General features: G+C 45.4%; 1 protein-coding gene across 2 annotated transcripts in view; it reads left to right on the forward strand.

Moving 5' to 3' along the window:
* Window positions 1-25,838, forward strand: part of wdr3 (WD repeat domain 3) — a 68,857-nt gene that overhangs the window by 37,739 nt on the left and 5,280 nt on the right. For both annotated transcript variants that reach the window (XM_055644242.1, XM_055644243.1), the window contains exons 12-22: window positions 1,473-1,566; window positions 3,425-3,526; window positions 6,241-6,326; window positions 8,262-8,397; window positions 10,180-10,236; window positions 12,834-12,934; window positions 17,340-17,451; window positions 21,223-21,357; window positions 24,787-24,837; window positions 25,479-25,544; window positions 25,648-25,740. In XM_055644242.1, coding sequence (XP_055500217.1) covers window positions 1,473-1,566; window positions 3,425-3,526; window positions 6,241-6,326; window positions 8,262-8,397; window positions 10,180-10,236; window positions 12,834-12,934; window positions 17,340-17,451; window positions 21,223-21,357; window positions 24,787-24,837; window positions 25,479-25,544; window positions 25,648-25,740 — 1,033 coding nt within the window. The remainder of the gene's footprint in view (window positions 1-1,472; window positions 1,567-3,424; window positions 3,527-6,240; window positions 6,327-8,261; window positions 8,398-10,179; window positions 10,237-12,833; window positions 12,935-17,339; window positions 17,452-21,222; window positions 21,358-24,786; window positions 24,838-25,478; window positions 25,545-25,647; window positions 25,741-25,838) is intronic.

The following is a 25,838-nucleotide window of genomic DNA, read 5'->3' on the forward strand; positions in this document are numbered from 1 at the left end:
ATTTTCTTGGCCCCGCTCTGGGAGTAGAAATGGGGGCGGATCCGGACCGCAATGGCCGTGAGTCCCAGGCTAAGCTCGGCGTACGTTTGCCTGCTTCTGCTGCTGTTGGAGGTGAGACGTTAAGTCGCGCCACGGTCTTGGGCCTGTCCCACTTTGGCCGTCAGTTACGTGACAGGCCGTTGGCGTGCAAAGATTTAGTTCGCTACAAAATTGCGGAGCCCCGCGCAATGTCGTGCACAACTACATACCCCTCCACGCTTCTAAGTGGGACCGGCCCCACGTGGCCATACGATGCCCGTGCGCCTCAACACGACGACGAGGTCCCGTAATTTGCGTGCCAAGGACACGTTAGTGGGACAGGCCCTTTACTCATTCATCTCTGGTACGTGGCTTCAAATGGAGCTAGGCTGGTATAAGTCAAGAGCAAAACACAAAGTGCTGGAGAAACTCAGCAGGTCAGACAGAATCTGTGCAGTGGATGGACAGGCTTGGTCTGACCTGAAATATCACCTGTCCTTCCCTACACAGATGTTGGCTGACTCACTGAGTTCCTCCAACATGTTGTCTTTTCCTCAGGATTCCAGCATCTGCAGTTCCTTGTGTCACCATCTGGATGTACTTGAGTGGCAAGTTGGGTTGGTAGATGGTTTGTGTCCAATCAAAAATGCTATTATGTTTAATTGAATCCACATTTTTAATTTTAAAATATTCCAATTTATTGTACTTGGATCATGCATGTGTATATACTCCGACATGATATAATAACCATATAACCATATAACAATTACAGCACAGAAACAGGCCATCTCGACCCTTCTAGTCCGTGCCGAACACATAATCTCCCCTGATACGCACACATGATACGCACACATATTAATTAAATTCATGATTGAACAAGTATACAACCATTATCTGCCAACATCCTCTCCTGTATACACTCATCTCCCATCCCAGTCTTATTTTCCTCGTTTACCCCATCCCTTCCACCAGTACCCCTCCCTCCAGCTTTACATTTCACTCCCTCTTCGCCCCTTTTCAAACACCCTTTAGTCTCCTTTTCATCTCCAGCCTTTGTCACTTACTCCACCCATCTGCCAACCCTCCCCTCCCTCCCCTCACCTGTATCCAACTCTCACTTGCCAGGCTTTGTCCCACCCCCCATCTCTCTTTTTCATCTTTCTCCCCCATATTCCATCAGAAGGCTCCCGACCCAAAATGTCACTTGTCCATCCCCTCCACAGATGCTGGCTCGCTGAATTCCTCCAGTACTTTGTCTTTTCCTCACGATTGCAGCATCTGCAGTTCCTTGCAACTCCATTCTCCATATAACTACATATACGTTGTCCGGTGTTGGTAAACTAATGATGTATACAGAATGCAGCACAACACGTTCTCCAAATGCATGCTTGAAGTTGTAAACATTACACCTGTCCTGGTCCTTGATAGTCACTTCATGCTTTCCCAATCCTCAGGTCCAGCCTGCAGTGTATCAGGACCATGGCTTGTCAGTACTCACTCTGCTCTCTGTTTGTCCCTGGGGACAGGCAGATTATTTTGGGGACCAAGGTAAGATACAGATTTATTACAATTCATTGTTTGTTCATGTCAATAAAGTAGTGCTCACAGCACCAGAGACCCAAAATCGATTCTGGCTATGGGTGCTGTCTATATGGAGTTTGTACATTCTCCCCGTGACCTGCCTGGGTTTTCTCCGAGATCCCCAATTTCCTCCTACACTCCAAAGCCGAGCAGGTTTTTTGTTAATTAGCTTGGTGTAAGTGTAAAATTGTCCCTAGTGTGTAGGGTCGTGTTAATGTGCAGGGATCGCTGGTGGGTGCGGGCTCAGTGGACCCAAGGTCATGTTTCCATGCTGTATCTCTAAACTAAAGTATTATAGGATATCATTATATTATATCGTATCTAGATTCATTTGAAATCTAAATAAATCCTGTGGTATTGCGATTCCTCTTGTGGTGCATCAGAGTAAAGTGAAAACAAACTTTCTTGGCTATTTTGAAAGTTTTTTATCTAACAATGTAATCAGCAGCAGAATATCTCTACACGCGTGGTGAAGAAGTCCCAAAAGCATCTGCAGTTCCTTCCTACACATTTTGGCTGCTCAGGACTCGAGGGTCTGAGCTACAGAGAGATGTTGAGCAGGCATCTCTATTCCTTGGAGCGCAGGAAGATGTGGGGTGATCTTATAGAGGTGTCCAAAATCATGAGAGGAATAGATCGGGTAGACGCACAGAGTCTCTGCCCAGAGTAGGGGAATCGAGGACTAGAGAACATAGGTTTAAGGTGATGGTGTGGGCGGGAAAGGGAATATTTAATACGAACCAGGGGGCTTATTTTTTCAGACAAAGTGCGGTGAGTGTATGGAACAAGCTGGAGGAGGAGGTGGTTGAAACAGGTACTATAGCAAAGTTTGAGAAACATTTCGACAGGTACATGTATAGGACAGGTTTAGAGGGATCATAATCATAATCGTAATTTATTATGCAACATACGAGTAATTTGGTTTGCCAGACAGTCATAACAAAAAAGGCACACAACTACATAACGATTGACATAAACTTCCACCACAGCGGCTCCTCCATGTTCCCCATGGTGATGGAAGGCTATAAAGTCTTATCTTCTTTCCTCCTTTCTTCCTGCGGTCGGGGGAGTCGAACCATCTGCAGCCAGCGATCGAGCTCCCATGTCGGGACGGTCTAAGTTCCTGCATTGGGGCGGTCGAAACTCCTGCGGCTTGGAGTTCCCAAAGTCGGTCGATGTTGAAGTCCGCAGCTCCCGCGGATTGGAGCACCAAAGGCCGACCCCTGGCAAAGGGATCGCCTGCTCCGAGATGTTAAAGTCCGTAGCTCCTGCAGGTTGGAGCACCAAAGGCCGACAGCCGGCAAAGGGATCACCCGCACTGAGATGTTAAAGCCCGCAGGCTCCGCGGTTTTGCAGCTCTAGAAGTCCCAAACAAGAGGCGGCCAACTCCATGATGTTAGTGTCGATGGAGATACGGCATGGAAAAATTCACATCTCTGTCGAGGAAAGAGACAACTAAGTACCCCCCCATCACCCCCCACAAATACAAAACTAAAGATAAACTAAAACATACATTTTCCGATAAACTAAAAACACAAAGAAGGAAAAGACAGACAGGTCGTTGGCGAGGCAGCCATCGCGCGGTGCCCCAGGTGATGTGGGCCGGTGGGATTAGTGTAGATGGGATATGTTGGTCGGTGTGGGTAAGTTGGGCTGAAGGGCCTGCTTCCACACTCTATAACTCTAATCTAGATCAGATGTATGTGGATGGAAGAAAAGACAGCAAATGAAATATATTATTTTATAAATGAAACTCGTTATTGGCATCCAGCTGATTTGGATTAAATGTGCTGACATTTATTGTGCTTCTTCGTGTTTCCTGTAGTCTGGAAAGCTGCAACTCTTTGATTTAGCATCAGGACATATGTTGGAGACATTGGATGGCCACGATGGAGCAGTATGGTCTATTTCACTGGCACCTGACCAGGTAATGTGTTCTATATACGTATAGTTCATTTCTAAGTGAGATCAGAACATTATTCTCATCTTAATGCATTGCCAGGGGTGATGATGGAGACGGATACAATGGTGGCACTCAAGAGACTTATAGAGAGGCACATGTATAAGCAGGGAATGGAGGGATATGGATCACATACAGGAAGGTGAGATTAAAATCTCATCTAAAATCTAAATAAAGTTGTATTTTAAAGAAAAAGGGTGGCACGGTGGTGCAGCGGTAGGTTTGCTGCTTTAGAGCACCAGACACCCGGGTTCAATCCTGACTAAGGGGACTGTCTGTACAAATTTGTATGTTCTTCCTGTAACCGCATGTATTTTCTCCGGGTGCTCCGGTTTCTTCCCACACTCCAAAGACGTACAGGGTTGTAGGTTAATTGGCTTATGTTAATTGTACATAGTCCCTAGTGTGCAGGGTAGCGCTAGTGTACGGGGAGATTGCTGGTCAGTGCAGGTTCGGTGGGCCGAAGGGCCTGTTTCAATCAATACCTTAGCCGATATTCCCCACATACAAGTCAAGGTCCTGATGTATATCTAAGCTAAATCGGAACTAAGACTAGACTAATGGGCCTGTTTCCTTGCTGGATCTCTCAACTAAAGTAATCAAGTTTACATTATAGGAGTTTGCAGGAAATGTCTAAAGTTTGCACCGGAGGAGAGTTAAAGCCAATGTATATAATTTAATACATTGTACTGACTAGGAAGGGGAACCCAATTGCGAGCAGCTACAAGAATAATAAATTGCATCTGTGGAAAATAGCCGTGTGCCAAGACCCTCGCCACCACGTGCCAACATCCATTGGTGTGAAAATAGCAGCAGCCTTCATCGCTGGCCAGAGACAAGTAACATGATGCCCAGGGCTCAGCTGGCAGAGTAGAAGGAAGGCCCAGGATAGCTGCCAGCAACTGTGGGGTGGAGACAGTTACAGCTGTGCGGCCCTTTGAGCCTATGCACATCCCAGAGTCCAATACGCTAGGTTCATTGGGCACCATCTACAAGATGCGGTAGATGCCAAGTGTGTACAGGCGATTACTGCTATCTGCAGCTCCCTTCCAAGCCACCTACTTTCCTGATACAAGATACAAGATACAAGATACATTTAATTGTCATTTGGACCCCTTGAGGTCCAAACGAAATGCCGTTTCTGCAGCCATACATTACAAACACATAGACCCAAGACACAACATAATTTACATAAACATCCATCACATCGCTGTGATGGAAGGCCAAATAAACTTATCTCTCCACTGCACTCCCCCCCCCCCAATGTCAGAGTCAAAGTCATAGCCCCCGGCTGGCGATGGCGATTGTCCCGCGGCCATTAAAGCCACGCCGGGTGGTGCGAGGTCGCACACCGGGTCTTGGTGTTGGAGCCCCCGGCGTGCGCTCGCAGAGTCCGCGGCCATTCCAAGTCGCGCGGGGGTGGTGATGTAGGCCCCTCTCCAGGAGCTCTTCAACCCCGCAACTCGGGCGGGGGAAGTCGCCGTTGCGAGAGCCCTGAAAAGCGGTCTCCCTCCAGGGACCCGCGGGCTCCCGGTGCCGCCGTCCACAGACCTGCCGTTGAAGCCTCCGACTCTCCGGTCGGGGCCGCAGCAGCAGCGCTCCTCCACCGCTCCACCCGCTCCGGACTCGGCCAGCCCCGACGGACGGTGAGTCGTAGCACCAGAGTCCCCGGTCTCTTCCTGTTGGAGGCCGCTCCTCGTTGCGGCCCCAACGACAACGGAAACCCGACGAGAAACGGTCGGGTCTCCCGTCCAGGGAGAGATTTAAAAAGTTCCCCCCCCCCCCCCCTCTCACCCCACCCCCGCCCCCCCCACACACACACCCCAACAAAAAATAACAAAAACTACATAAAAACACAGACAGAAATAATAAAACGCGGACAGACTGCAGAGGCCGCTGCTGACCAGAGTCGCGCCGCCCACCGGATGATTTGGCATCATGTCTGGCATGGACATTGTGGGCCGAAGGGCCTGTTCCTGTGCTGTGCCTTTCTATGTTCCATGGCACAAAAACATGAAAGTCAAAGGCTCAACAAGAAATGTCAAATATTTAAAAGGAAAGCAGCTATCATAATTTCTGCCATTGAAACAGAACATAGAGAGCACAGCCCAAGTACAGGCCCTTCGGTCCACAATGTCTGTGCCGAACATGATGCCAAGACTGAAGAAGGGTTCGGCCCGAAATGTCGCCTATTTCCTTCGCTCCATAAATGCTGCTGCACCCTCTGAGTTTCTCCAGCATTTTTGTGTACCTTTAATGCCAAGACTATCCCTTACCTGCCCGCACAGAACCCATATCCCTCCATTCCCTGCATTTCCATGTGGCTATCCAAAAGTTTTTTAAAACACCATTATTGTGTTGCCTCCACCAACATTCCCAGCAACGCATTCTAGCTACACCACCTTTCTGTGTGTAATATAAACCTGACCCGCACATCTCCTTTAAACTTTGCTCCTCTCACCTTAAAGCTGTGCCCTCTAGTCTTTGATTTTTCCATCCTGGGAAAAAGGTTTATCTTAGCATCATGCATCACACAGACATTGAGGGCTGAAGAGCCTGTTCCTGTGCTGTACTGTTCCATGTTAAAGTGTGATAGGAAGTGACAGTATTGTGCACTGAGTGGCTTCATTGTCTCACAAACATTTGATAAATATTGATGACATGTCGATTCTTTCTCCCAGCGTGGCATTGTTTCTGGAAGTGCTGACAAGACGGTGAAATTTTGGGAATTTGAGTTGGTGAAGGATGAAAATTCCTCACAGACAAGGTAAGCAATGAAAGGGAAAGTGAATGTACTTGAGTAACAAGGGCAGCACAGTGGCACAGATGCGACAGCCGTTCCCTTACAGCACCAGAGACCCGGGTTCGACACTGACCTCAGGTGCTGTCTGTGTGGAGTTTGCACGTTCCCCCTGTGACCGCACGTAGGTTTACTCCGGATGCTCCGGTTTCCTCCCACATCCCAAAGACGTGCGGGTTTGCAGGTTAATTGCATATCTCTCTCTAATTGCCCTCTGTAAACTGCCCCTAATGGGTAGGGAGTGGATATAACATAGAACTGGCGTGAATGGGTGATAGATTGCCATTGTGAACTTGGTGGGCTGAAGGGCCTGTATCCATGCTGTATCAATTTAACCAATCAAAATATTAGCTAACTGCAGATGCTGGTTTATATAAATAAAGACACAAAGTGCTGGAGTAACTCAGCAGGTCAGGCAGCATCTCTAGAGAACATGTATAGGTGAGGTTGCGGGTCAGGGCCCTTCAGATTCTGAAGCTTCTTCAAGGTAACGTAGGTATGGGTCCAGGGAGGATCTCAATACTTCTGAATAGATGGGAGGTCAGCTAGAATGATCTCTTCCAGTCATAGAGTTGTATATCTTGGAAACAGGCCCTTCAGCTCGACACATTTATGTCATCATGCTCATCTATACTGATCCCACTTGCCTGCATAAATTACATATCACTCTATGCCTTGCTCATTCAAGTTCCTGTGTAGATAGTTCATAAATGTTGCATATTCCCGTCTCCTCCGACTACAAACCTGCACATCTTTGTGGATGTGGGAGGAACCTGGAGCACCCAGAGGAAACGCACGTGGTCACAGGGAGTGCAGGCAGCTTGTTCCAGACACCAAGTATTCCTTGTGTGAAAATGTTTCCCCTCAGATCCCTTTCTCACCTTAAACCCATGTAGTTTCAGCCACCCCTTTCCATGGGAAACAGACTCTGGATATCCACTCTGTGTATGCTTCTCCTAATATTATATACCTCTGCTTGTCACCACTCCGCCTCTGATTCTCCAGGAGACCCAGTCTATCCAGGACAAGCAGTATCCATAGAGGGAGTGGACAGTGGTGCAGCTGTAGAGTTGTTGCCTTGCTGCGCTGGTTCGATCCTGACTACGGTGCTGTCTGTACTGAGTTTGTACGTTCTCCCCGTGTCTACGTGGGTTTTCTCCGGGTGCTCCAGTCTCCTCCCGCACACCATAGACATACAGGTTGATAGGTTAATTGTCCCTAGTGTGTAGGATAGTGCTAGTGTACAGGATGATTGCTAGTCGGTGGACTTGGTGGGCCGCAGGTCCTGTTTCCACACAGTATCTTTAAAATCTAGAGTGGACAGACAACATTTTGGGTCAGGAGCCTTCATCATTCTGAAGAAAAGTCCATAGACTCCTTCTGTCCATTTCCTCGACAGATGCTACCTGACCTGCTGAGTTTTACAACACTAGGTGTTTTGCTTAAGATTCCTCCGAATCTTGTTTTGCTCAAGTTTGCTCAGTGGTAGAGTTGCTGCCTTACAGCGCTAGAGACCTGGCGATGGGTGCTGTCTGTACGGAGTTTGCTTGTTCACTTTGTGACCACGTAGGTTTCCTCTGGGTGCTCCAGTTTCCTCTCACAATCCAAAGACGTGCGGGTTTGTAGGTTAATTGGCTTCTGTAAAATTGCCCCTAGTGTGTGAGATAGAACTAGTGTGAACGAGTGATTGATGGGCGGTGTGGACTTGATGAGCAAGGCTCCTGTTTCCACGTTGTATCTCTAAACTAATTCCAGCATCTACAGTTCCGTGTGTCCCCAGCCTAACCAGTCTCTCCTTGCAATGCAAGCTCTCCAGCCAGGGAACATCCTTGGGAATCATTTCAATGATAACTGCTGACCAACTGGCTGAATGTGACGTGGATCCTTTTACTGTAACCGCAGGCTGTCTCTGAATCACACCCGCACTCTTCAACTGGATGAAGATGTCCTGGCTGTGTGTCACAGCCCCAATGGGAGGCTACTGGCTGTGTCCCTACTAGATTGTACTGTGAAAGTATTCTACACGGACACGCTCAAGGTAAAAGATAACCACAGTGACAGAGTACAACTTTATGTTTGCAGGTGCGTCAGGTTCTCTGCTCAAGTCACTCTCCACCCTAACTTGCAAACATTCGTTATCATTGTTCCTTCCTTGTCAAAGGGTTAAAGTCCTTGTGCTCTCATCTTGGTTACAGTGGGACTACCTTTAGAAGAAGGATGGCAGTAGTTGGTGTAACGATAGAGCTAACTACCTTACAGCAGCGGGTAGTTAAACCTGTGGCGCTGTAACTACCTTACAGCGCCACAGACCCAGGTTTGATCCTGACTACGGGTGCCGTCTGTACGGAGTTTGTACCTTCTCTCCCTGACCTGCGTGGTTTTTCTCCCAGATCTTCTGTTTCCTCCCACACTCCAAAGATGTGCAGGTTTGAAGGTTAATTGGCTTGGTACAAATGTAAAATTGTCCCTAGTGTGTGTAGTGTAGTGTTAATGTGCAGGGATCGCTGGTCAGTGTGGACTCAGTGGGCCGAAGGGCCTGTTTCTGTACTGTATCTCTAAACTAAGCTCAACTAAGGCAGCTCTCCACCACCTGTCAGGAGCAATTGTGGCTGGGCAGTACCCGTCTATGTTACACCCAGCAAACTAAAGGGTGGCACAGTGGTGGCGCCTCACAGCGCTAGAGACCTGGGATCCATCCTGACCTCGGGTGCAGGCTCTGTGTGTGGAGTTTGGATGTTAACCCTGTGACTGCCTTGGTTTCCTCTGGGTGCTCCGGTTTCATCCCAAATCCCAACAAAGTGTAGGTTTGTGATAATTGGCCTCTTTGAAAGAAATAACTAATGTGTGGGGAGTAGATGAGAAAGTGGGATAACATAGCACCAGTGTGAAGGGGTGATCGATGGCCGATGTGGGCCCATTTCCACGCAGATCTCCAAACTAAACTAAACTAAAACGGGTATTAAAAATCATAAAGTCAGAGGTCAGCCTGTCACTGGAACTAAGTGATATAAGGTTTTGGAGGAGATAGTGTCATAACATTACACCTCAAACTGAACCTGGGCTCTGGCACCTAAACTGGTTTAATGTCAGTGCTAAACCATCGATCACTTGGCATTAATGGTCAACATGGTGTGAATGTACACTATATACACCTTTCTATCATTAGCAAATTGGAGAATATCCTAATTTCTTCACATCTCCCAACATAGTGATTATTTAATGCTGTTGTTGGCTGAAAATGATTTTGATCTTGGACAAATAATAAATAGTTGTGTGATGTGGATCAATAAATTGCCTAGATCGAGTGGATGTGGAGAGGAGGTTTCCACCAGTGGAAGAGTCTAGGACCGGAGCCCATAGCCTCAGAATAAAAGGACGTACCTTTAGAGAGGAGATGAGGAGCAATTTCTTCAGGTGAATCTGTGGAATTCATGGCCACAGAAGGCGATGGAGCCAAGTCAATGGATATTTTTAAGGCAAAGATTGATAGATTGTTGATTAGTATGGGTGTCAGGGGTTATGGGAGAAGACAGGAGAATAGGGTTGAGAGGGAAAGATAGATCAGCCATGATTGAATGCTGGAGTAGATTTGATGAGCCGAATGTCCTAATTTTATCCTAGAACTTATCAACAGGAGATATGTTGGTTTTATGGTGGAAGAGAATGAAATGTGAATTGTAGAAATAAAATCAAAATTAATGTAATCTTAAAACAAAAGAATAATACCATCAAGTAGACTCTTCGGCCCTTCCTAACCAAGAACTGAGAGAAACATTCAAATGTAGCTATGCCACTTCCTATATTTTTGTTTCTTTTGCAGTTTTTCCTGTCACTTTATGGACACAAGCTACCTGTGCTTTGTATGGATATCTCTCATGTAAGTATGTTCACTTTCAGTATTAATAATATTGTGGGGGAAAAAAGGGATGGCAAAGTGATCCAAAATATTGGGATAGATTTATTATTCCGCACTTGGGAACATGGTTGCATCCAACTCCAAATAACGGGATTTTTCATGAAGTCAAAGCAAAATGGATTTGGGTAAAATCGAATCAATGATTTGCCTCCACTTACGAATATTAGGTTCATTTAGAGATTTTAATTTTGTTTGTTGTCGTGTGTACCGAGATACAGTGAAACCTTTTCTAGTTGCATGCTATCCAGTCAGCAGAAAGATTGTAGATGATTACAATCAAGATGTCCACAGTGTACGAATACAGAATAACGTTTAGTACAAAGGGCAGGCACATCCAGTACAAGTGGAGGCCATTCACTGGATGTTTTCAAGAGAGAGTTAGATTTAACTCTCAGGGCTAACGGAATCAAGGGATATGGGGAGAAAGCAGGAACGGGGTAATGAATTTGGATGAATATATTGAATAGTGGTGCTAGCTTGAAGGGCCGAATGGCACCTATTTTCCTATATTTCTATGTAAAGTTTGATTAAAGAATGTTCAAAGGTCTCCATTGAGGTAGATGGGGTCAGGCCTGGGTTGAGGAGCCCACGGCTGGTGCCAGGGTTGGACCCACGGCGGTGTCAGGAGGGGTGATAGTGGAGCGGTCAATGCGGCGTTCGATAAGGGCACCGATGGACGTGGACGGACCACGTGGGAATGAGGCCGCCGCCGCCGCCGGGGGAGAGAGGAACAAAGGAGGACTCACAGTGGGCGGGACATAACAAAGTTGCACCTGGTGCAGGATACTTTGTAGCTTTGTCAACGTCCTTTAGGAGGCGACTATTGCAAGTAAAGAATTTCTCCGTGACTTGTCACATGTGACAATAAAGTATTCATTCATTCATTCACACATACATCAATGGGAGGTCAGGACCGCTCTCTAGTTGGTGAGAGGATGCATCAGTTGCCTGATAACAGCTGGGAAAAAACTACCTGAATCTCAGCGGCATTTGTTCATAAAGGAAGTCCAAGACATAGGGATTCTACAACCTGTGGCTCCTACAACCTTTCTACAGTGAATTTGAAAATCATTGATTGAGTCCACGTTATTTAGATGTGAGGCAAGGTTGCCATGCACATGATGTGCTTGCCAATTACCAGTGTTGAAAGCAATCTTTTCTATGAAAAGAAGAAATATGGCAGTAGTTTTCCACGCCTGCCAGACCAACGTATTTCCTTCAAGATAAGCAACCTCCCACTCCATGTCCCGTGCAGACGGCTTCATGCACTGTGGCGAGCAGAGTGAAGAGTGGATTGGATAGTGAGGTGAAGTGACAGAGCTTAGATTCTATAATTCATTGATACTTTATTGTTACATGTCCCGAGGTACAGTGAAGTGCTTGTTTTGCATACAACCCGGTAAAATCATGGAGCAGACCTCACCTGGGCAGTACACACGTGTCGCCATGTTTCTGCCGCTGACCTAGTTACAAAACTTCACCAAAGATTCCTATCTACTGCCTGCCGCCACCGCACATGGCAGCTGCCCCCTCCACTGGGTCCCTCCCCAGTGTACCTCCTGCCCACACCGCCGGGAGCCCCTTCGTTCTCGGCTCCCCAACCCCCCAGCCAGGTCTCCAATTGTTTTTGCCCCCCCAGAGCAGTGAGCAGTGGATGTGGCAGGGCAGGAGTGATGAATGGTGGACCGGGCAGGTGTAGAGTGACCGGGGAAACTGATGAGGGGTGCATACCATGAATGGACCTGCTTACAACAGGGGAACAATGTAATGACAAGGTGCAGCACATCCTGGCGAGGGATGCCTTGGGCTGTTGGAGCTGTGAGAAATGGATCACAATGAATGGGGCTGTTCAGAATGGTGACCAATGTCATAGAATGAGCAAGCTTCAGCTGCAGAATGATGCATCAGTAGCAATCCAGAACACAAAGATTTTGAAGCTTGTACCTTTTAATGAGCTGGTTCTACTGTAGAAAATCAGAAATTAAAAAAAAACTCCTGGAAAGGAGTGCTAAACATTAAGACCAACTAATTGTATATGGGGGACCAAGGAACTGCAGATGTTGGTTTTCCAACAAAACACATAAAGTGCTGGAGTAACTCAGCACGTCAGCAGCACTTCTGGAGAACATGGATAGGCGACCCCCCCCCCACTCCCCCCCCCCCCCCCCCCCCCCCCCCACACCCCCCACCTCAATCAGTCTGAAGAAACCCAAAATGTCACCTATCCGTGTTCTCCACAGATGCTGCCTGACCCGCTGAGTTACTCCAGCACTCTGTGAAACGTCACCTATCCATGTTCTCCACAGATGATGCCTGACCCGCTGAGTTACTCCAACACTTTGTGTCAAATTTTATATTGGACGTGACATTCATCTTTGGAACAGATCTAATTGTTATAAGCACTTTAATTTTTTTTGTCTGAGCGGCTGGATTGTAATTGTTTAATTGAATGTTTTGTGAAGATTGTTAAACTACCAAGGCCAAAATGAGCTTTTTCGATTGCAATAACCCTTCTGTGATTGTACACACTTAATTGATATATCATTGTTAATTTGTAGGATAGCTCTCTGATCGCAACTGGCTCAGCGGACAGGAATGTGAAGATTTGGGGATTGGAGTTTGGAGACTGCCACAGGTCACTTTTTGCACACGAGGACAGGTAGAGTTTATTTCTCCAATTGCTCCAGATTCATGTTTTTCACAGGGTCACAGATGGAGCAGCTTAGTTTAGTTTAGAGCTACAGCACAGAAACAGGCTCTTTGGCCCACAGAGTCCGTGCCAACCCGTACATTAGTTCTATCCTACACACTAGAGACAATTTACTAAAAGCCAATTAACGTACAAACACACACATCCTTGGAATGTGGGAGGAAGCCGGAGCACCTGGAGAAAGCCCACGTGGTCACAGGGAGAAGGATCATACTCCGTACAGACAGCACGTGTAGTCAGGATTGAACCTGGGTCTCTGGCGCTGTGAGGCAGCAATTCTATTGCTGCACCCCGATCAATTCATGTTTCAACTCAATGATTTTGGTAATCATTGTCAATGTGTTGTAGTGCAAAATTGCACATAAAAGTATCATGATAACTCATTAATATATGTATATATATATATAATTGCTGCAAAATAATAACTCACAGTTATTCCACAACATTGTATGCAATTGTAGGCAGCACAGTGGTGCAGCTGGTAGAGCTGCTGCCTCACAGCACTAGAGACCCAGGTTGGATCCTGACTGGTGCTGTCTGTGTGCTGTTTGCACGTTCGCCCTGTGATTGTGTACTCTTCTCCCGTTTCCTCCCACATTCCAAAGTGGTGCAGGTTTGTAGGTTAATTGACTTCTATAAAATTGCCCCAAATGTGTAGGGAGTGGATGCTAAATGGGGGATAACATAGAACTAGTGTGAACGGGTAGATCGATGGTCGGCATGGACTCGATGGGCTGAAGGGCCTGCTTTCAATCAACCAATGGATTGTAAAGTATCAAATGCATCTGCATTGAGTCGTATGAATGGATGCTGTTTGAACATTATTAATGCTGCTGTGGAAAGACAAAATGCTGGAGTAACTCATCAAATCATGCATAAGAAGGGCCCTAACCTGAAACATTACCTATTCATGTTCACCAACATGGTGCCTGACCTGCTAAGATATTCCAGCACTTTGTGTCTTTCCTTGGTAAACCAGTGCCTGCAGTTCATTGTTTCTACATGAATGTTGCTGCAAAGTGTATTTGGAGTAAGAGAACTTAAGAATTCTGCTGATGTTTCAAATTTGAGTCTAAACTTAGAATCATAGAGTGAAATAGCACAGAACAGCCCTTCAGCCCAACTTGGCCATGCTGAACAAGGTGCCACCTGAGCTGGTCCCAGTTGCCTGTGTTTAGCCTATTTCCCACTAAACATTTCTTATCCATGTACCGTCTAAATGTTTTTAAAATGTTGAAATTGTACAACCTCTACAACTACTTTTGGCAACTCGTTCCAAACACCCACCATACTCCGAGTTGAAAAACTGTCCCCTCAGGTTCCCCTTAGATCTGTCCCCTTTCATAGTCATACAGCATGGAAACAGGCCCTTCAGTCCAAATTGCCCAAACCGCCCAACATACCCCATCTACCCTGCCTGCGTTTAGCCCATATACAACCTCTAAACCTATCCATGTACCTGTCCAAATGCTTCTTAAACGTTGCAATAGTACCTGCCTCAACTACCTCTTCCGGCAGCTCGTGCCATACACTCAACTTTGTGTAGAAAAGTTACCCCTCAAATTCCTATTAAATCTTTTCCTCTTCACCTTAAACTTATGTCCTGTTGTTCTCGGTTCCCCAACTCTGGGCAAAAGACTGTGTATTTACCTGATCTATTCCTCTCATGACTTTGTACACCTCCATAAGATTACCCCTCAACCTCTTGTGCTCCAAGGAATAGAGTCCTAGCCTGCTCAACCTCTCCCTATAGCTCAGGCCCTTGAGGCCTGGCAACATCCTCATGAATCTTTACATCCTTTTCAGCTTGACAACATCTTTCCTTATAATATGGTGTCTAAAACTGAACACAATACTCTGAATGTGGCCTCACCAACGTCTTGTATAACTGCAACATGGCCTCCCAACTTCTATACTCAGTACTCTGCCTAGTTGCCAAAAGCCTTGTTGACCTGTGATACCACTTTTGTCTGAACTCCTAGATCAGGCACGTGCCTGTACTCCCAGATGCCTCTGCTCTACAAATCTCCAGAGCCCGACCATTCTGAATTTCATTTTAAACCCATGCCTTCTTTCCGCTGCCCTAGGGAACAGACTGCAAGCATTCATATTATCTACGCCTCTTATGATTTTATATACAGCAAAAAGGTCACCACGTGCCAAGGAAAACAATCCCAGCCTAACCAGTCCCACCTAATAACTCAAGCCATCCAATCTGGGCTAAATGCTTGAGTTCATTTAGTAGCTGTCAGTGGGATCAGATCTGCATGAATGATGTTGTTCCATTTTTACTGTGTACGTTGGAGCAGGATGTGATGTTTGGTGTAAGGATGAGAAGTTGGAAATGAGGTCTGGAAAAATAGGCTGCTTAGTGAATATTCCCAGGTTTTTAAAGAATATTTTTTTTAATTTATGAGTACTGGCAAATGTGTGATGAATCTGCACCAAGATAAATATACTTAAAGGTACGGATAAGTAAGTTATAATTGAAAGCATTCTATACAAATATAAAGATATAACGGGTTGGGGGAGGAATGGGTGGTGAGGGGTTACTAGAATAAAAACATTTTAAACTAATGCACCAAGTATGCTTAAAAGAAAAGGAATTTTGACACAATGCTGATCTTATCTTTTCCAGAAAAAGACACAGAGTGCTGGAGTAACTCAGCAGCTCAGGTAGCATCTCTGGAGAACATGGACAGGTGATTTTTCGGGTTGGCACCCTTCACCAGACAGTCTGAAAAATAATTCCGACCCACAACCTCTAAGTTCTCCAGGGATGCTGCCTGACCCACTGAGTTTTTTTTATAAACCAGCATCTGCTATTCCTTGTTTCCATCTTGTCTTTTCCAGCTATGTTTATGCACTTTTAAAGTTTTAAGAGTTCTTATGCGTCATATGCACCAGATATGATCTGGAGCAATGAAATGCAATTTTACAGGCACATAAAATGTTGCCAGGATTAGAAGGTGTGAGCTATAGGGAGAGGTTGAGTAGGCTGGGACTCTATTCCCTGGAGTGGAGGAGAATGAGGGGTGATCTTATAGAGGTGTATAAAGTCATGAGAGGAGTAGACCGGGGAGATGCACAGAGTCTATAGCTCAGAACAGGTGAATTGAGGACCAGAGGATATAGGTTTAAGGTGAAGGGAAAAAGATTTAATAGGAATCTGAGAGGTAACGTTTTCACACATAGGGTGGTGGGTATATGGAATAAGCTGCCAGAGGATGTAGTTGAGTGGGACTATCCCAAACAGTTAGACAAGTACATGGATAGGACAGATTTGGAGGAATATTGGCCAAACGCGGGCAGGTGGGACTAGTGCAGCTGGGACATGTTGGCCAGTGTGGGCAAGTTGGGCCGAAGGGCCTGTTTCCACACTGTAGCACTCTATGACTCTTGATGCAACAATAAATACACAATAAACTTTGTCATTCAGACCGTGACTGTGCAAATACAAATGTATTGGAAGTGCTCAGTCCATAATGGTTCAGTAGGACTTGAGGTGGTTGAAGTAAGGATGTGGTTAGGGTTGTGCAAGATCGGAAGAAGCTGTTCTTAAACCTGGAGGTTGTGGGTCTCGGGATCCTGTACCTTCCACCCGATGGTAACTGGGCGGAGGGTGTGGGCACGCTGTGTGGGTCTAGTATGGATGATGTTAGCTGCCTTCTTGAGCCATGCTTCCTGCAGATCCCCCCAACTTTAACGTCAGAGACGTCAGTACTTGTGATGGGCCAGGTCATGTCCACTACATTGTGCAGTTTCCTTTGTTCTTGAGCAATCATATTGCAAAGTGTTTAAGAAGGAACTGCAGATGCTGGAAAATCAAAGGTAGACAAAAGTGCTGGGGAAACTCAGCGGGTGCAGCAGCATCTATGGAGCGAAGGAAATGGGCAACGTTTCGAGTTTCTCCAGTATCTTTGTCTCCAATCATATTTCAAAACCTGGTAACTGTGTGGTTGTTATTTGTTGTAAAGTCAACATAGATTCACTTTCAGTCACAGATTAAATGATTAAAAAAAGGTACATTTTACATAACCCAACACCAGATACGGAGGAAAATCTGGCACGATGGCGCAGCGGTAGAGTTGCTGCTTTACAGTGCCAGAGACCCGGGTTTGATCCTGCTACGAGTGCTGTCTGTACAGAGTTTGTATGTTCTCCTCGTGACTATGTGGGTTTTCTCCGGGACCTCCTGTTTCCTCCCACATTCCAAAGATGTGTGGGATTGGCTTCTGTAAATTGTAATTTGTCCTCGGTGTGTAGGATAGTGCTAGTGTACGGGGTGATCGGTGGTCGCCAGGGACTGTCAGCTGTTGCCACCCTCTAAAGTCTCTGGTCTTTCTCTCCGCAGTGTAATGTCTTTGAAGTTTGTGGCAAAAACTCACCTCTTCTTCACTGCTGGGAAAGACAAGAAAATCAAACAGTGGGACGCTGACAAGTTTGTGCACATTCAGACCCTGGAAGTGAGTATAACTTCAGAAATATATAAACTCTTCAATTTATAAATGTTGCTAATTATTACAACATACGGTTGCCATTTGAATGACTAAAACAAAAAAATTATTTCTTGCTTTGAAATTGCACTGTGAAATGATCAGTAAGTGGAAAATGTGTTAGTGTAGAATAAGGCCACAGATGACAAAAAGTGGCAAATATCCATGTAGCCACTTACACCTTCTTCACCATTCAACAAGATCAATGCTGAACATCTATCTGGTCCTCTTTGTCACCCAAACCCCATGAAGATCTGTTGATCGCAGCTTCCAATGTGCAACTGATTGGTCATTTATCAATCTCAAAGTTAGCGAGTTCTAACGGCCTGCAGATCGATGCATAAAGAAATTGCTCATCACAGTCCTAAATAGAAAAAGTCTTGTCAGGTTGTCATGGAACACAGAACGGGACCTTCAGCCCACAATGTCCATGACCAACATGATGCTAAGTTGAACTAATCTCTGCTTCAATGTGATCCATATCCCTCCATTCCCTGCATATCCCTGTGCCTCTTAAATGCCCTTATTGTATCTGCCTCCACCATCGACCCAGGCAGCATGTTCCAGGCACTCACCGCCCTCTGTGTAAAAATACTTGCCCCGCACATCTCCTTTAAACTTTGTTCAAGAAGGAACCGCAGATGCTGGAAAATGGAAGGTAAATTTGCTGGAGAAACTCCATCGGTGAGACCAAGTGTAGGCTTGGTGGTCGTTTCGCTGAACACCTCCGCTCGTTAACCAACCTGATCTCCTTGTGCACTTCAACTCCCCATTCCGTATCCGACCTTTCTGTCCTGGGCCTCCTCCACAGCCAGAGTGAGCACCACCGGAAACTGGAGGAGCAGCACCTCATATTCCGCTTGGGCAGTCTGCACCCCGGTGGCCTGAACATTGACTTCTCCAATTCCCGGTACCCTTGCTGTCTCCTCCCCTTCTCAGCTCTCCCTCAGCCCTTCTGGCTTCACCTCTTCCTTTCTTCTTCCCGCCCACCCCCACTCTGCATCAGTCTGAAGAAGGGTTTCGGCCCAAAACGTTGCCTATTTCCTTCGCTCCATAGATACTGCCACAGCCGCTGAGTTTCTCCAGCAATTTTGTCTACCTTGCTTTAAACTTTGCCCCTCCGAACCATGAATCTGTGTCCTCTAAACTTTGACATTTCAATTGTTTAATATACAGTGCGGAAACAGGTCCTTCAGCCCATCGAGTCTGTGCCAATCAGCACTATACTATACACTAGGGACAATTTACAATCTTTACCGAAGCCAATTAACCTACAAGCCGGCACAACTTTGGAATGTGGGAGGAACCATGAGAAAATGCAAACAGTCACAAGAAGAACATACAAACTGTGAACAGACAGCACCTATAGTCAGGATTGAATCTGGGTCCCTGGCGCTGTAAGGCAGCAACTCTACCACTGTGCCACTGTGCTGCCCCATCCTGGATAGAAATGTTCTGTAGCCGTGTTCTCATCTTTCCATCCGAAGGAAACTGTCACTTGGCATCTATCCTCAGAATTCAACAAAGAATATGAAATGTCTCAATGAAATAACCTTTACTTTCAAACACAACTCAATAGCTTCTCGTGGGACCATTCCTTTTATCCCGGGAAATGTTGGTAAATTTAGTTTATAACCATATAACAATTACAGCACGGAAACAGGCCATCTCGACCCTTCTAGTCCGTGCCGAACACGTATTCTCCCCTAGTCCCATATACCTGCGCTCAGACCATAACCCTCCATTCCTTTCCCGTCCATATAACTATCCAATTTATTTTTAAATGATAAAAACGAACCTGCCTCCACCACCTTCACTGGAAGCTCATTCCACACAGCCACCACTCTCTGAATAAAGAAGTTCCCCCTCATGTTACCCCTAAACTTCAGTCCCTTAATTCTCAAGTCATGTCCCCTTGTTTGAATCTTCCCTACTCTCAGTGGGAAAAGCTTATCCACGTCAACTCTGTCTATCCCTCTCATCATTTTAAAGACCTCTATCAAGTCCCCCCTTAACCTTCTGCGCTCCAAAGAATAAAGCCCTAACTTGTTCAACCTTTCTCTGTAACTTACTTGCTGAAACCCAGGCAACATTCTAGTAAATCTCCTCTGTACTCTCTCTATTTTGGTGACATCCTTCCTATAATTAGGCGACCAAAATTGTACACCATACTCCAGAATTGGCCTCACCAATGCCTTGTACAATTTTAACATTACATCCCAACTTCTATACTCAATGCACATATAAGTTGCAGGATATATAGAATTGCAGATGCTGGAATTTTGAGTGAAACCTAGTGTCTCAGGCAGCATCTGTGGAGGGAACGTTTAGTGTCAATGCACTCTGAAAAAGAGTCCTGACCTGAAACATCACCTGTCCCCCACAGGATGTCACCTGACCCGCTGAGTTCCTCCAACATTTTGTCTTTCACAATAGATTTAGTACATGTGGATTTACAGAGAGATTGTAACAAAGTACCACATATGAGTTGCAGGCATCTTTACTTTAATTCTAGATAATCCTTTCTCTGTCCCACCCCCCTCCCCCATTTCTGCCACGTTGGGCTCTTCTGCAATGAAGACAAAAACAAATGATATGTTTAATGCCTCAAAACCTTCCTTTATTCCTTACTCCACTGTATCAGCTTTTAATATTTCTCCCTTTTTATATTGATATTTACCAACTTAAATTATGCTGTTTCAATATTTCAGTCATTTATTTCAACAAATATTTCTGAATCTTAATTCCTATGGCATTGTTTTGACAGCATTATAAACCTTGGTATACTACTGCCTTTAATTGTCATGGTTTGCATCAGTTGGTCACATTTATCGTGGAATTTGTATTTGTCAGTGGAAATGTACATTCTATATCTCCACAAAGTTGGTTATATATGTGGTAATATTTCTCAATGCCATTGACACTGTTCTGACAGATCCTTGAATTAAATCTTGCAGAGACCCCCGTTTCCATCCTGACGTTGTGGGGTGTGAACAGGGGTGTAGAAAATAGCGAGGGGTGGGGGGGGGGGGGATATTAAGATTGGAGAATTCCATGTTCATACCGCTGGGCGTAAGCTAGCCAAGTCAAATACGAGTTGCTGCTCCTCCAGTTTGCCTGTGGCCTCACTCTGGCAATGGAAGAGGCCCAGGACAGAAAGATCCGTGTGTGAATCGGAAATGGGAGTTTAGAATAGTTAGTAACCGGGATCTCCAGCAACTATACTGTGTATCCTGAGCCAGGCTTGTGGTCTGGAACAGCAGGGTTTGGGAACGTGGTCAGATTCCAATGTCCGGAGCACTTGTCTCCTTTCCACAATGTAGCGTATAAAATAAAATGAATGAGGTGTATATTGAGGTATTATTAGGAGTAATAACAGTCTGAAAAATCACCACTGAAATCCTGAGGACTCTGGATTCTCAGAATTTGACCAGGCTAGAGTCTGAAGGTTTATTGTATTCCATTTTGTTAAAATAACTGAAACCCTTTATGTTGCTGCAGTCCAAGAGCTCAGTCTTATTATTATAAATGGCAACATTTGAATTGTGCATATTGTTGGGTATAAATAAGTCTAAAACATTGTTATCAGAAATATTGATTGGCATATCACATAAATCAGTCTAATAGCATACTGCTGGCTCTTTCAATTGTTGGGGAATTGCCATCACTTTTGTGTTCTTTGTAGACGTGTAAATCTTGCATGATTCAGTCTGATAGTTCATCGCTGTTTGTTCTCTGCAGGGGCATCATGGTGAAGTGTGGTGTTTGGCCATCAGCCCCAATGGAGATCACATCGTTTCTTCCTCTCATGATAAGTCTCTACGGCTGTGGGACCGCACAAGGGAGCCGATCATCCTGGAGGAAGAGAGAGAAATGGTGAGGTGTCATTAACTGTTGTTCGGATATTGATTGATTGAGATCTAAAGGACACAAGGTGCTGGAGTAACTCTGCCGCTCAGGCAGCATCTCGGGTGAACATGCATGGGTGATGTTTTGGGTCAGATGGTGGCGCCGCGGTAGAGCTGCTGCCTTACAGGCCAGAGATCCGGGTTTGATCCTGACTAAGGGTGCTGTCTGTACGGAGTTTGTACGTTCTCCCGGGTTTTATCCGGTTTCCTCCCACACTCCAAAGAATTGGCTACTGCAAATTGTCCCTAGAATCTAGGATAGAACGGAGTGATTGTTGGTCAGCGCTGACTCTTTGGGACAAAGGGTCTGTTTCCATACTGTATCTGTAAACTTACCTTCACCAGATTCTACATTTTGAGTTGAGAACCTTCTTCAGACTATTTGAAACGTCACCTATCATATTCTCCAGAGACGCTGCCGGACACGCTGCATTACTCCAGCACTTTGTGTCCTTTTTTGTATTTACCAGCATCTGCACATTGATTGCGGTTAAGTCAGTGGGCAGAGTAATTTCAGCAGTTACTTACATGCGTAATTACATTAGTACGTAATTACATGCGCACTGTCCTGCCAAGAAACTCTGAATGAGGGTTGAAAAATACTGTCAGACTTTACTCATTCATTTCTGGAACTTGGCGTCAAATGGAGCTAGGCTGGAATAATTCACGAGCAAAACACAAAGTGCTGGAGGAACTCAGCAGGTCAGGTAGCATCTGTGGAGGGAATGGACAGGCTTGGTCTGACTTGAAACGTCACCTGCCCATGCCCTACACAGATGCTGGCTGAATCGCTGAGTTCCTCCAACACTTTGCCTTTTCCTCAGGATTCCAGCATCTACAGTTTCTTGCCTCTCTATAGTTTAATTCAGGCATCTTTTGTCTGTTGGCTGAGAGTTATTGCTCTTCAAAAACCCTCTGTTCACTCAGATGTTATAGTTAATTTGTCATAGTTTTTAAAACTGAGCACAGTGTTAGCTGGTGCTGCCTCAAGCACCAAACTGGGTTCTCTGACCTCAGGTGTTTAGACCACTCAGAATAAGGGGGGTGATAGAGGTCTTTAAAAGTGAGAGGGATAATGTGTGGACAAGTCCCAGGGAAGATTCAAACAAGAGGACATTTCAGAATTAAAACAAGTTTGGGGTAATATGAGGGGGCACAGAGAGTGGTGGCGGTGTGGTGGTGAGCTCCCAGTGGAAGTGGTGGAGCAGGTTCACTGTATCATTTCACAGCACCACAGGGAATGGAGGGGGTACGAGTGCAGGCAGGTGGGACTAAGGGGAAAAAAAGTTGTTCGGCATGGACTTGTAGGGCCGAGATGGCCTGTTTCCGTGCTGTAATTGTTATATTATATGGTTATATGGTTTATGTGGAGTTGGTACTCTCTCCCTATGACCATGTGGGTTTTCTCCAGCTGCTCCGGTTTCCTCGCATATCCCAAAGACTTGCGGAGTTTAGGTTAATCGGCCTAGAATTGCCCCAAGTATATAGATAAGAAAACAGAGATTAGTACGTTAGATTAACAAATAACTAGTGTGAATGGGTGATCGATGGTCGGTGGGCCCAGGGGATTTTTTCCATGCTGTATCTCTAAACTAAACTAAAATAGCTTTTCTATATCTCCTCAAAGTTGGTATTATTCCCAATTTACATCTCAGGAAGGAGCTTTGTCAAACAAAATTTGACAAAATCTGAAGAAGGGTTTCGGCCCGAAACGTTGCCTATTTCCTTCGCTCCATAGATGCTGCCGCACCCGATGAGTTTCTCCAGCATTTTTGTCTACCTTCGATTTTCCAGCATCTGCAGTTCCTTCTTGAAAATTTGACAAAAGAGCTGCAGAAGTATATATTATAGCAGTTGGGTAAAATGTTATCAGGGTGGGATGTAAGGAACACCTTAATAGGAGAGAGCATTAGACAATGGCACAGGGACAGAATGCCACGGTTTCAGAGCCTTTAGGTAATAGTATAATGATCAAAATGAAAAATAAAAGCAGAATTGGGACACAAAAACCTTGGACTGACGTGCAAGGACTTGGAGGACCTTGTGGGGAATTACACAGATGGCACAGAGGTAAGATTGTGGGGGAAGTGAAAATAAGGTGGAGAAATTCTAAGGTGGACTCTAACCAGTGGCATTAGCAGAAGAGTTAATTTCAAGAGTGTTGTCATATGTCCCAACAATGGAACAATGACATTCTTACTTGTTGTAGTGTATGAGACTTAGTAATGCAATACATATGAATAAACTTGTATTCTGTTCCCATTTGTCCCCATCCCTGGTGAAACTTATGGAGATTTTGGCATTTTTCAGTAACTTTTATCCTCGTGTTTACATCAAGAAGCAAAACCCTGGGCTGAGGAGCCTTAAACAATAAGCAGAAGCCACATCCAAACCTGTCGAGGCCATTGCAGCAATCCATGGCTTCATTGTAGAACTAGATCTATTTTAAAAGCAGTTCCATCAAAATGTCTCTTCCAGCTATTTGTAGGATTGTGTGGGATAGGGTGAATGCATTGAATAGGGGAATCAAGAACCAGAGTACATAAGTTTAAGGTGAGAATGACAATAGACAATAGGTGCAGGAGTAGGCCATTTGGCCCTTCGAGCCAGCACTGCCATTCAATGTGATCATGGCTGATCATCCCCAATCAGTACCCCGTTCCTGCCTTCTCCCCATATCCCCTGACTTTGCTATTTTTAAGAGCCCTATCTAGCTCTCTCTTGAAAGTATCCAGAGAACCTGCCTCCACCGCCCTCTGAGGCAGAGAATTCCACAGACTCACCACTCTCTGTGAGAAAAAGTATTTCCTCGTCTCCGTTCTAAATGGCTTATCCCTTATTCTTAAACTGTGGCCCCTGGTTCTGGACTCCCCCAACATCGGGAACATGTTTCCTGCCTCTAGCTTGTCCAAGCCCTTAACACTCTTATATGTTTCAATGAGATACCCTCTCATCCTTCTAAACTCCAGAGTGTACAAGCCCAGCTGCTCCAGTCTCTCAGCATATGACAAGGGAATTAACCTTGTAAACCTATGCTGCACTCCCGCAATAGCAAGAATGTCCTTCCTCAAATTAGGGGTCCAAAACTGGCAAGGTTTAATAGGAACCTGAGGGGGCATCTTTTTCACTGAGGGTGGTGGGTTTGTGGAATCTAGCTGCCAGAGGAGGAAGTCAAGGCAGATACGGTCATAACATTTAAAAGACACTCGGATGGGATCAGTTGAGAGTAATATGGACCTAACACAGGCAGATGGGACTGTGTAAATGGGGCATCTTGATCGGCCGGGACTAGTTGGGCCGAGGAGCCTGTTTCCATACTCTTGTGATCCATGGTTGAATTGTGTATTGAAGTACATTTCATTAATTTTGCAAATTAATTATTGCTACTTTCCCACAGCAAAGAGAAGCGGAATTTGAAGAGAGTATGGCAAAAGAGAGTGAACCGGTGGTGAGTTGTTTATGATATATTGTTAATAATGGTTTCACTGGGTATCACAGTCCATTGTATTGTACAATTGCCGAGGTTCTTCCATCTATAATGTATAAAATAAAACCTATCTCTGAGGGCTTGAGCTGCAAAGAGAGGTTGAGCAGACTAGGACTTTATTGCTTGGGCTGAGGGCTGATCTGATAGACGTTTTAAAGATCATGGGGGAAATTGATAGTGAATGCAGACTCTTTTACCCAGAGTAACGGGAATGAAGAAGCAGAGAACATAAACTTAAGGTGAGAGGGGAAAGATGTAACAGGAACACAAAGGACAACTTTTTAAATCAGGGTGAAGGGTAAATGGAACGAGCTGCCAGAGGTAGTGGTTGAGACAGCTATCATAATAGCATTTAAAAGACATGTGGACAGGTTTATGAATAAGAAAGGTTTAGAGGCTAAATGGGACCAGCTTGAATGGGGCATCTTGGCCAGCATGGACCAGGTGGGCCGAAGGGCCTGTTTCCCAGCTGAATGACGGAAGGATTCTTGCTCTGTAACCAATTTGCAGTCCACAATTGATATACGTGTCTGTGAAGTCTGTACAGAAATCCCATGAAAATGACAAAGGAGATTTGACTGAAATTACATTTCATTCCACAGGTTCCCGGAGAGAGGGCAGGAGAAGCAGGTTTAGCTGGGAAGAAGACGATAGAAACTGTTAAAGCTGTAAGTGTACCAAACTTTATAATACTCTGCAGAATTTACAAAACACACGAGTACACAATCTCAGAAGGCCCCAGTGGATTCATTTGTTGAGTGTTCTTCACAGGCTGAGCGTATCATGGAAGCAATCGAACTATATCGGGAAGAGACCAAGAAACTGGAGGAACACAGAAGAGCCTGTGCAGCGGCAGGCAAAGAGGTTGGATTTCTCCACATTGCACAGTTTCTTATTGGGTTGCTATTGCACAGCTAGTGAGGATAACAATATGCCAAGGCTACATAATTGCATGATCGACA

Source organism: Leucoraja erinacea, chromosome 13 (genome assembly GCF_028641065.1).
Source record: "Leucoraja erinacea ecotype New England chromosome 13, Leri_hhj_1, whole genome shotgun sequence".
In the NCBI taxonomy this organism is placed as follows: domain Eukaryota; kingdom Metazoa; phylum Chordata; class Chondrichthyes; order Rajiformes; family Rajidae; genus Leucoraja; species Leucoraja erinaceus.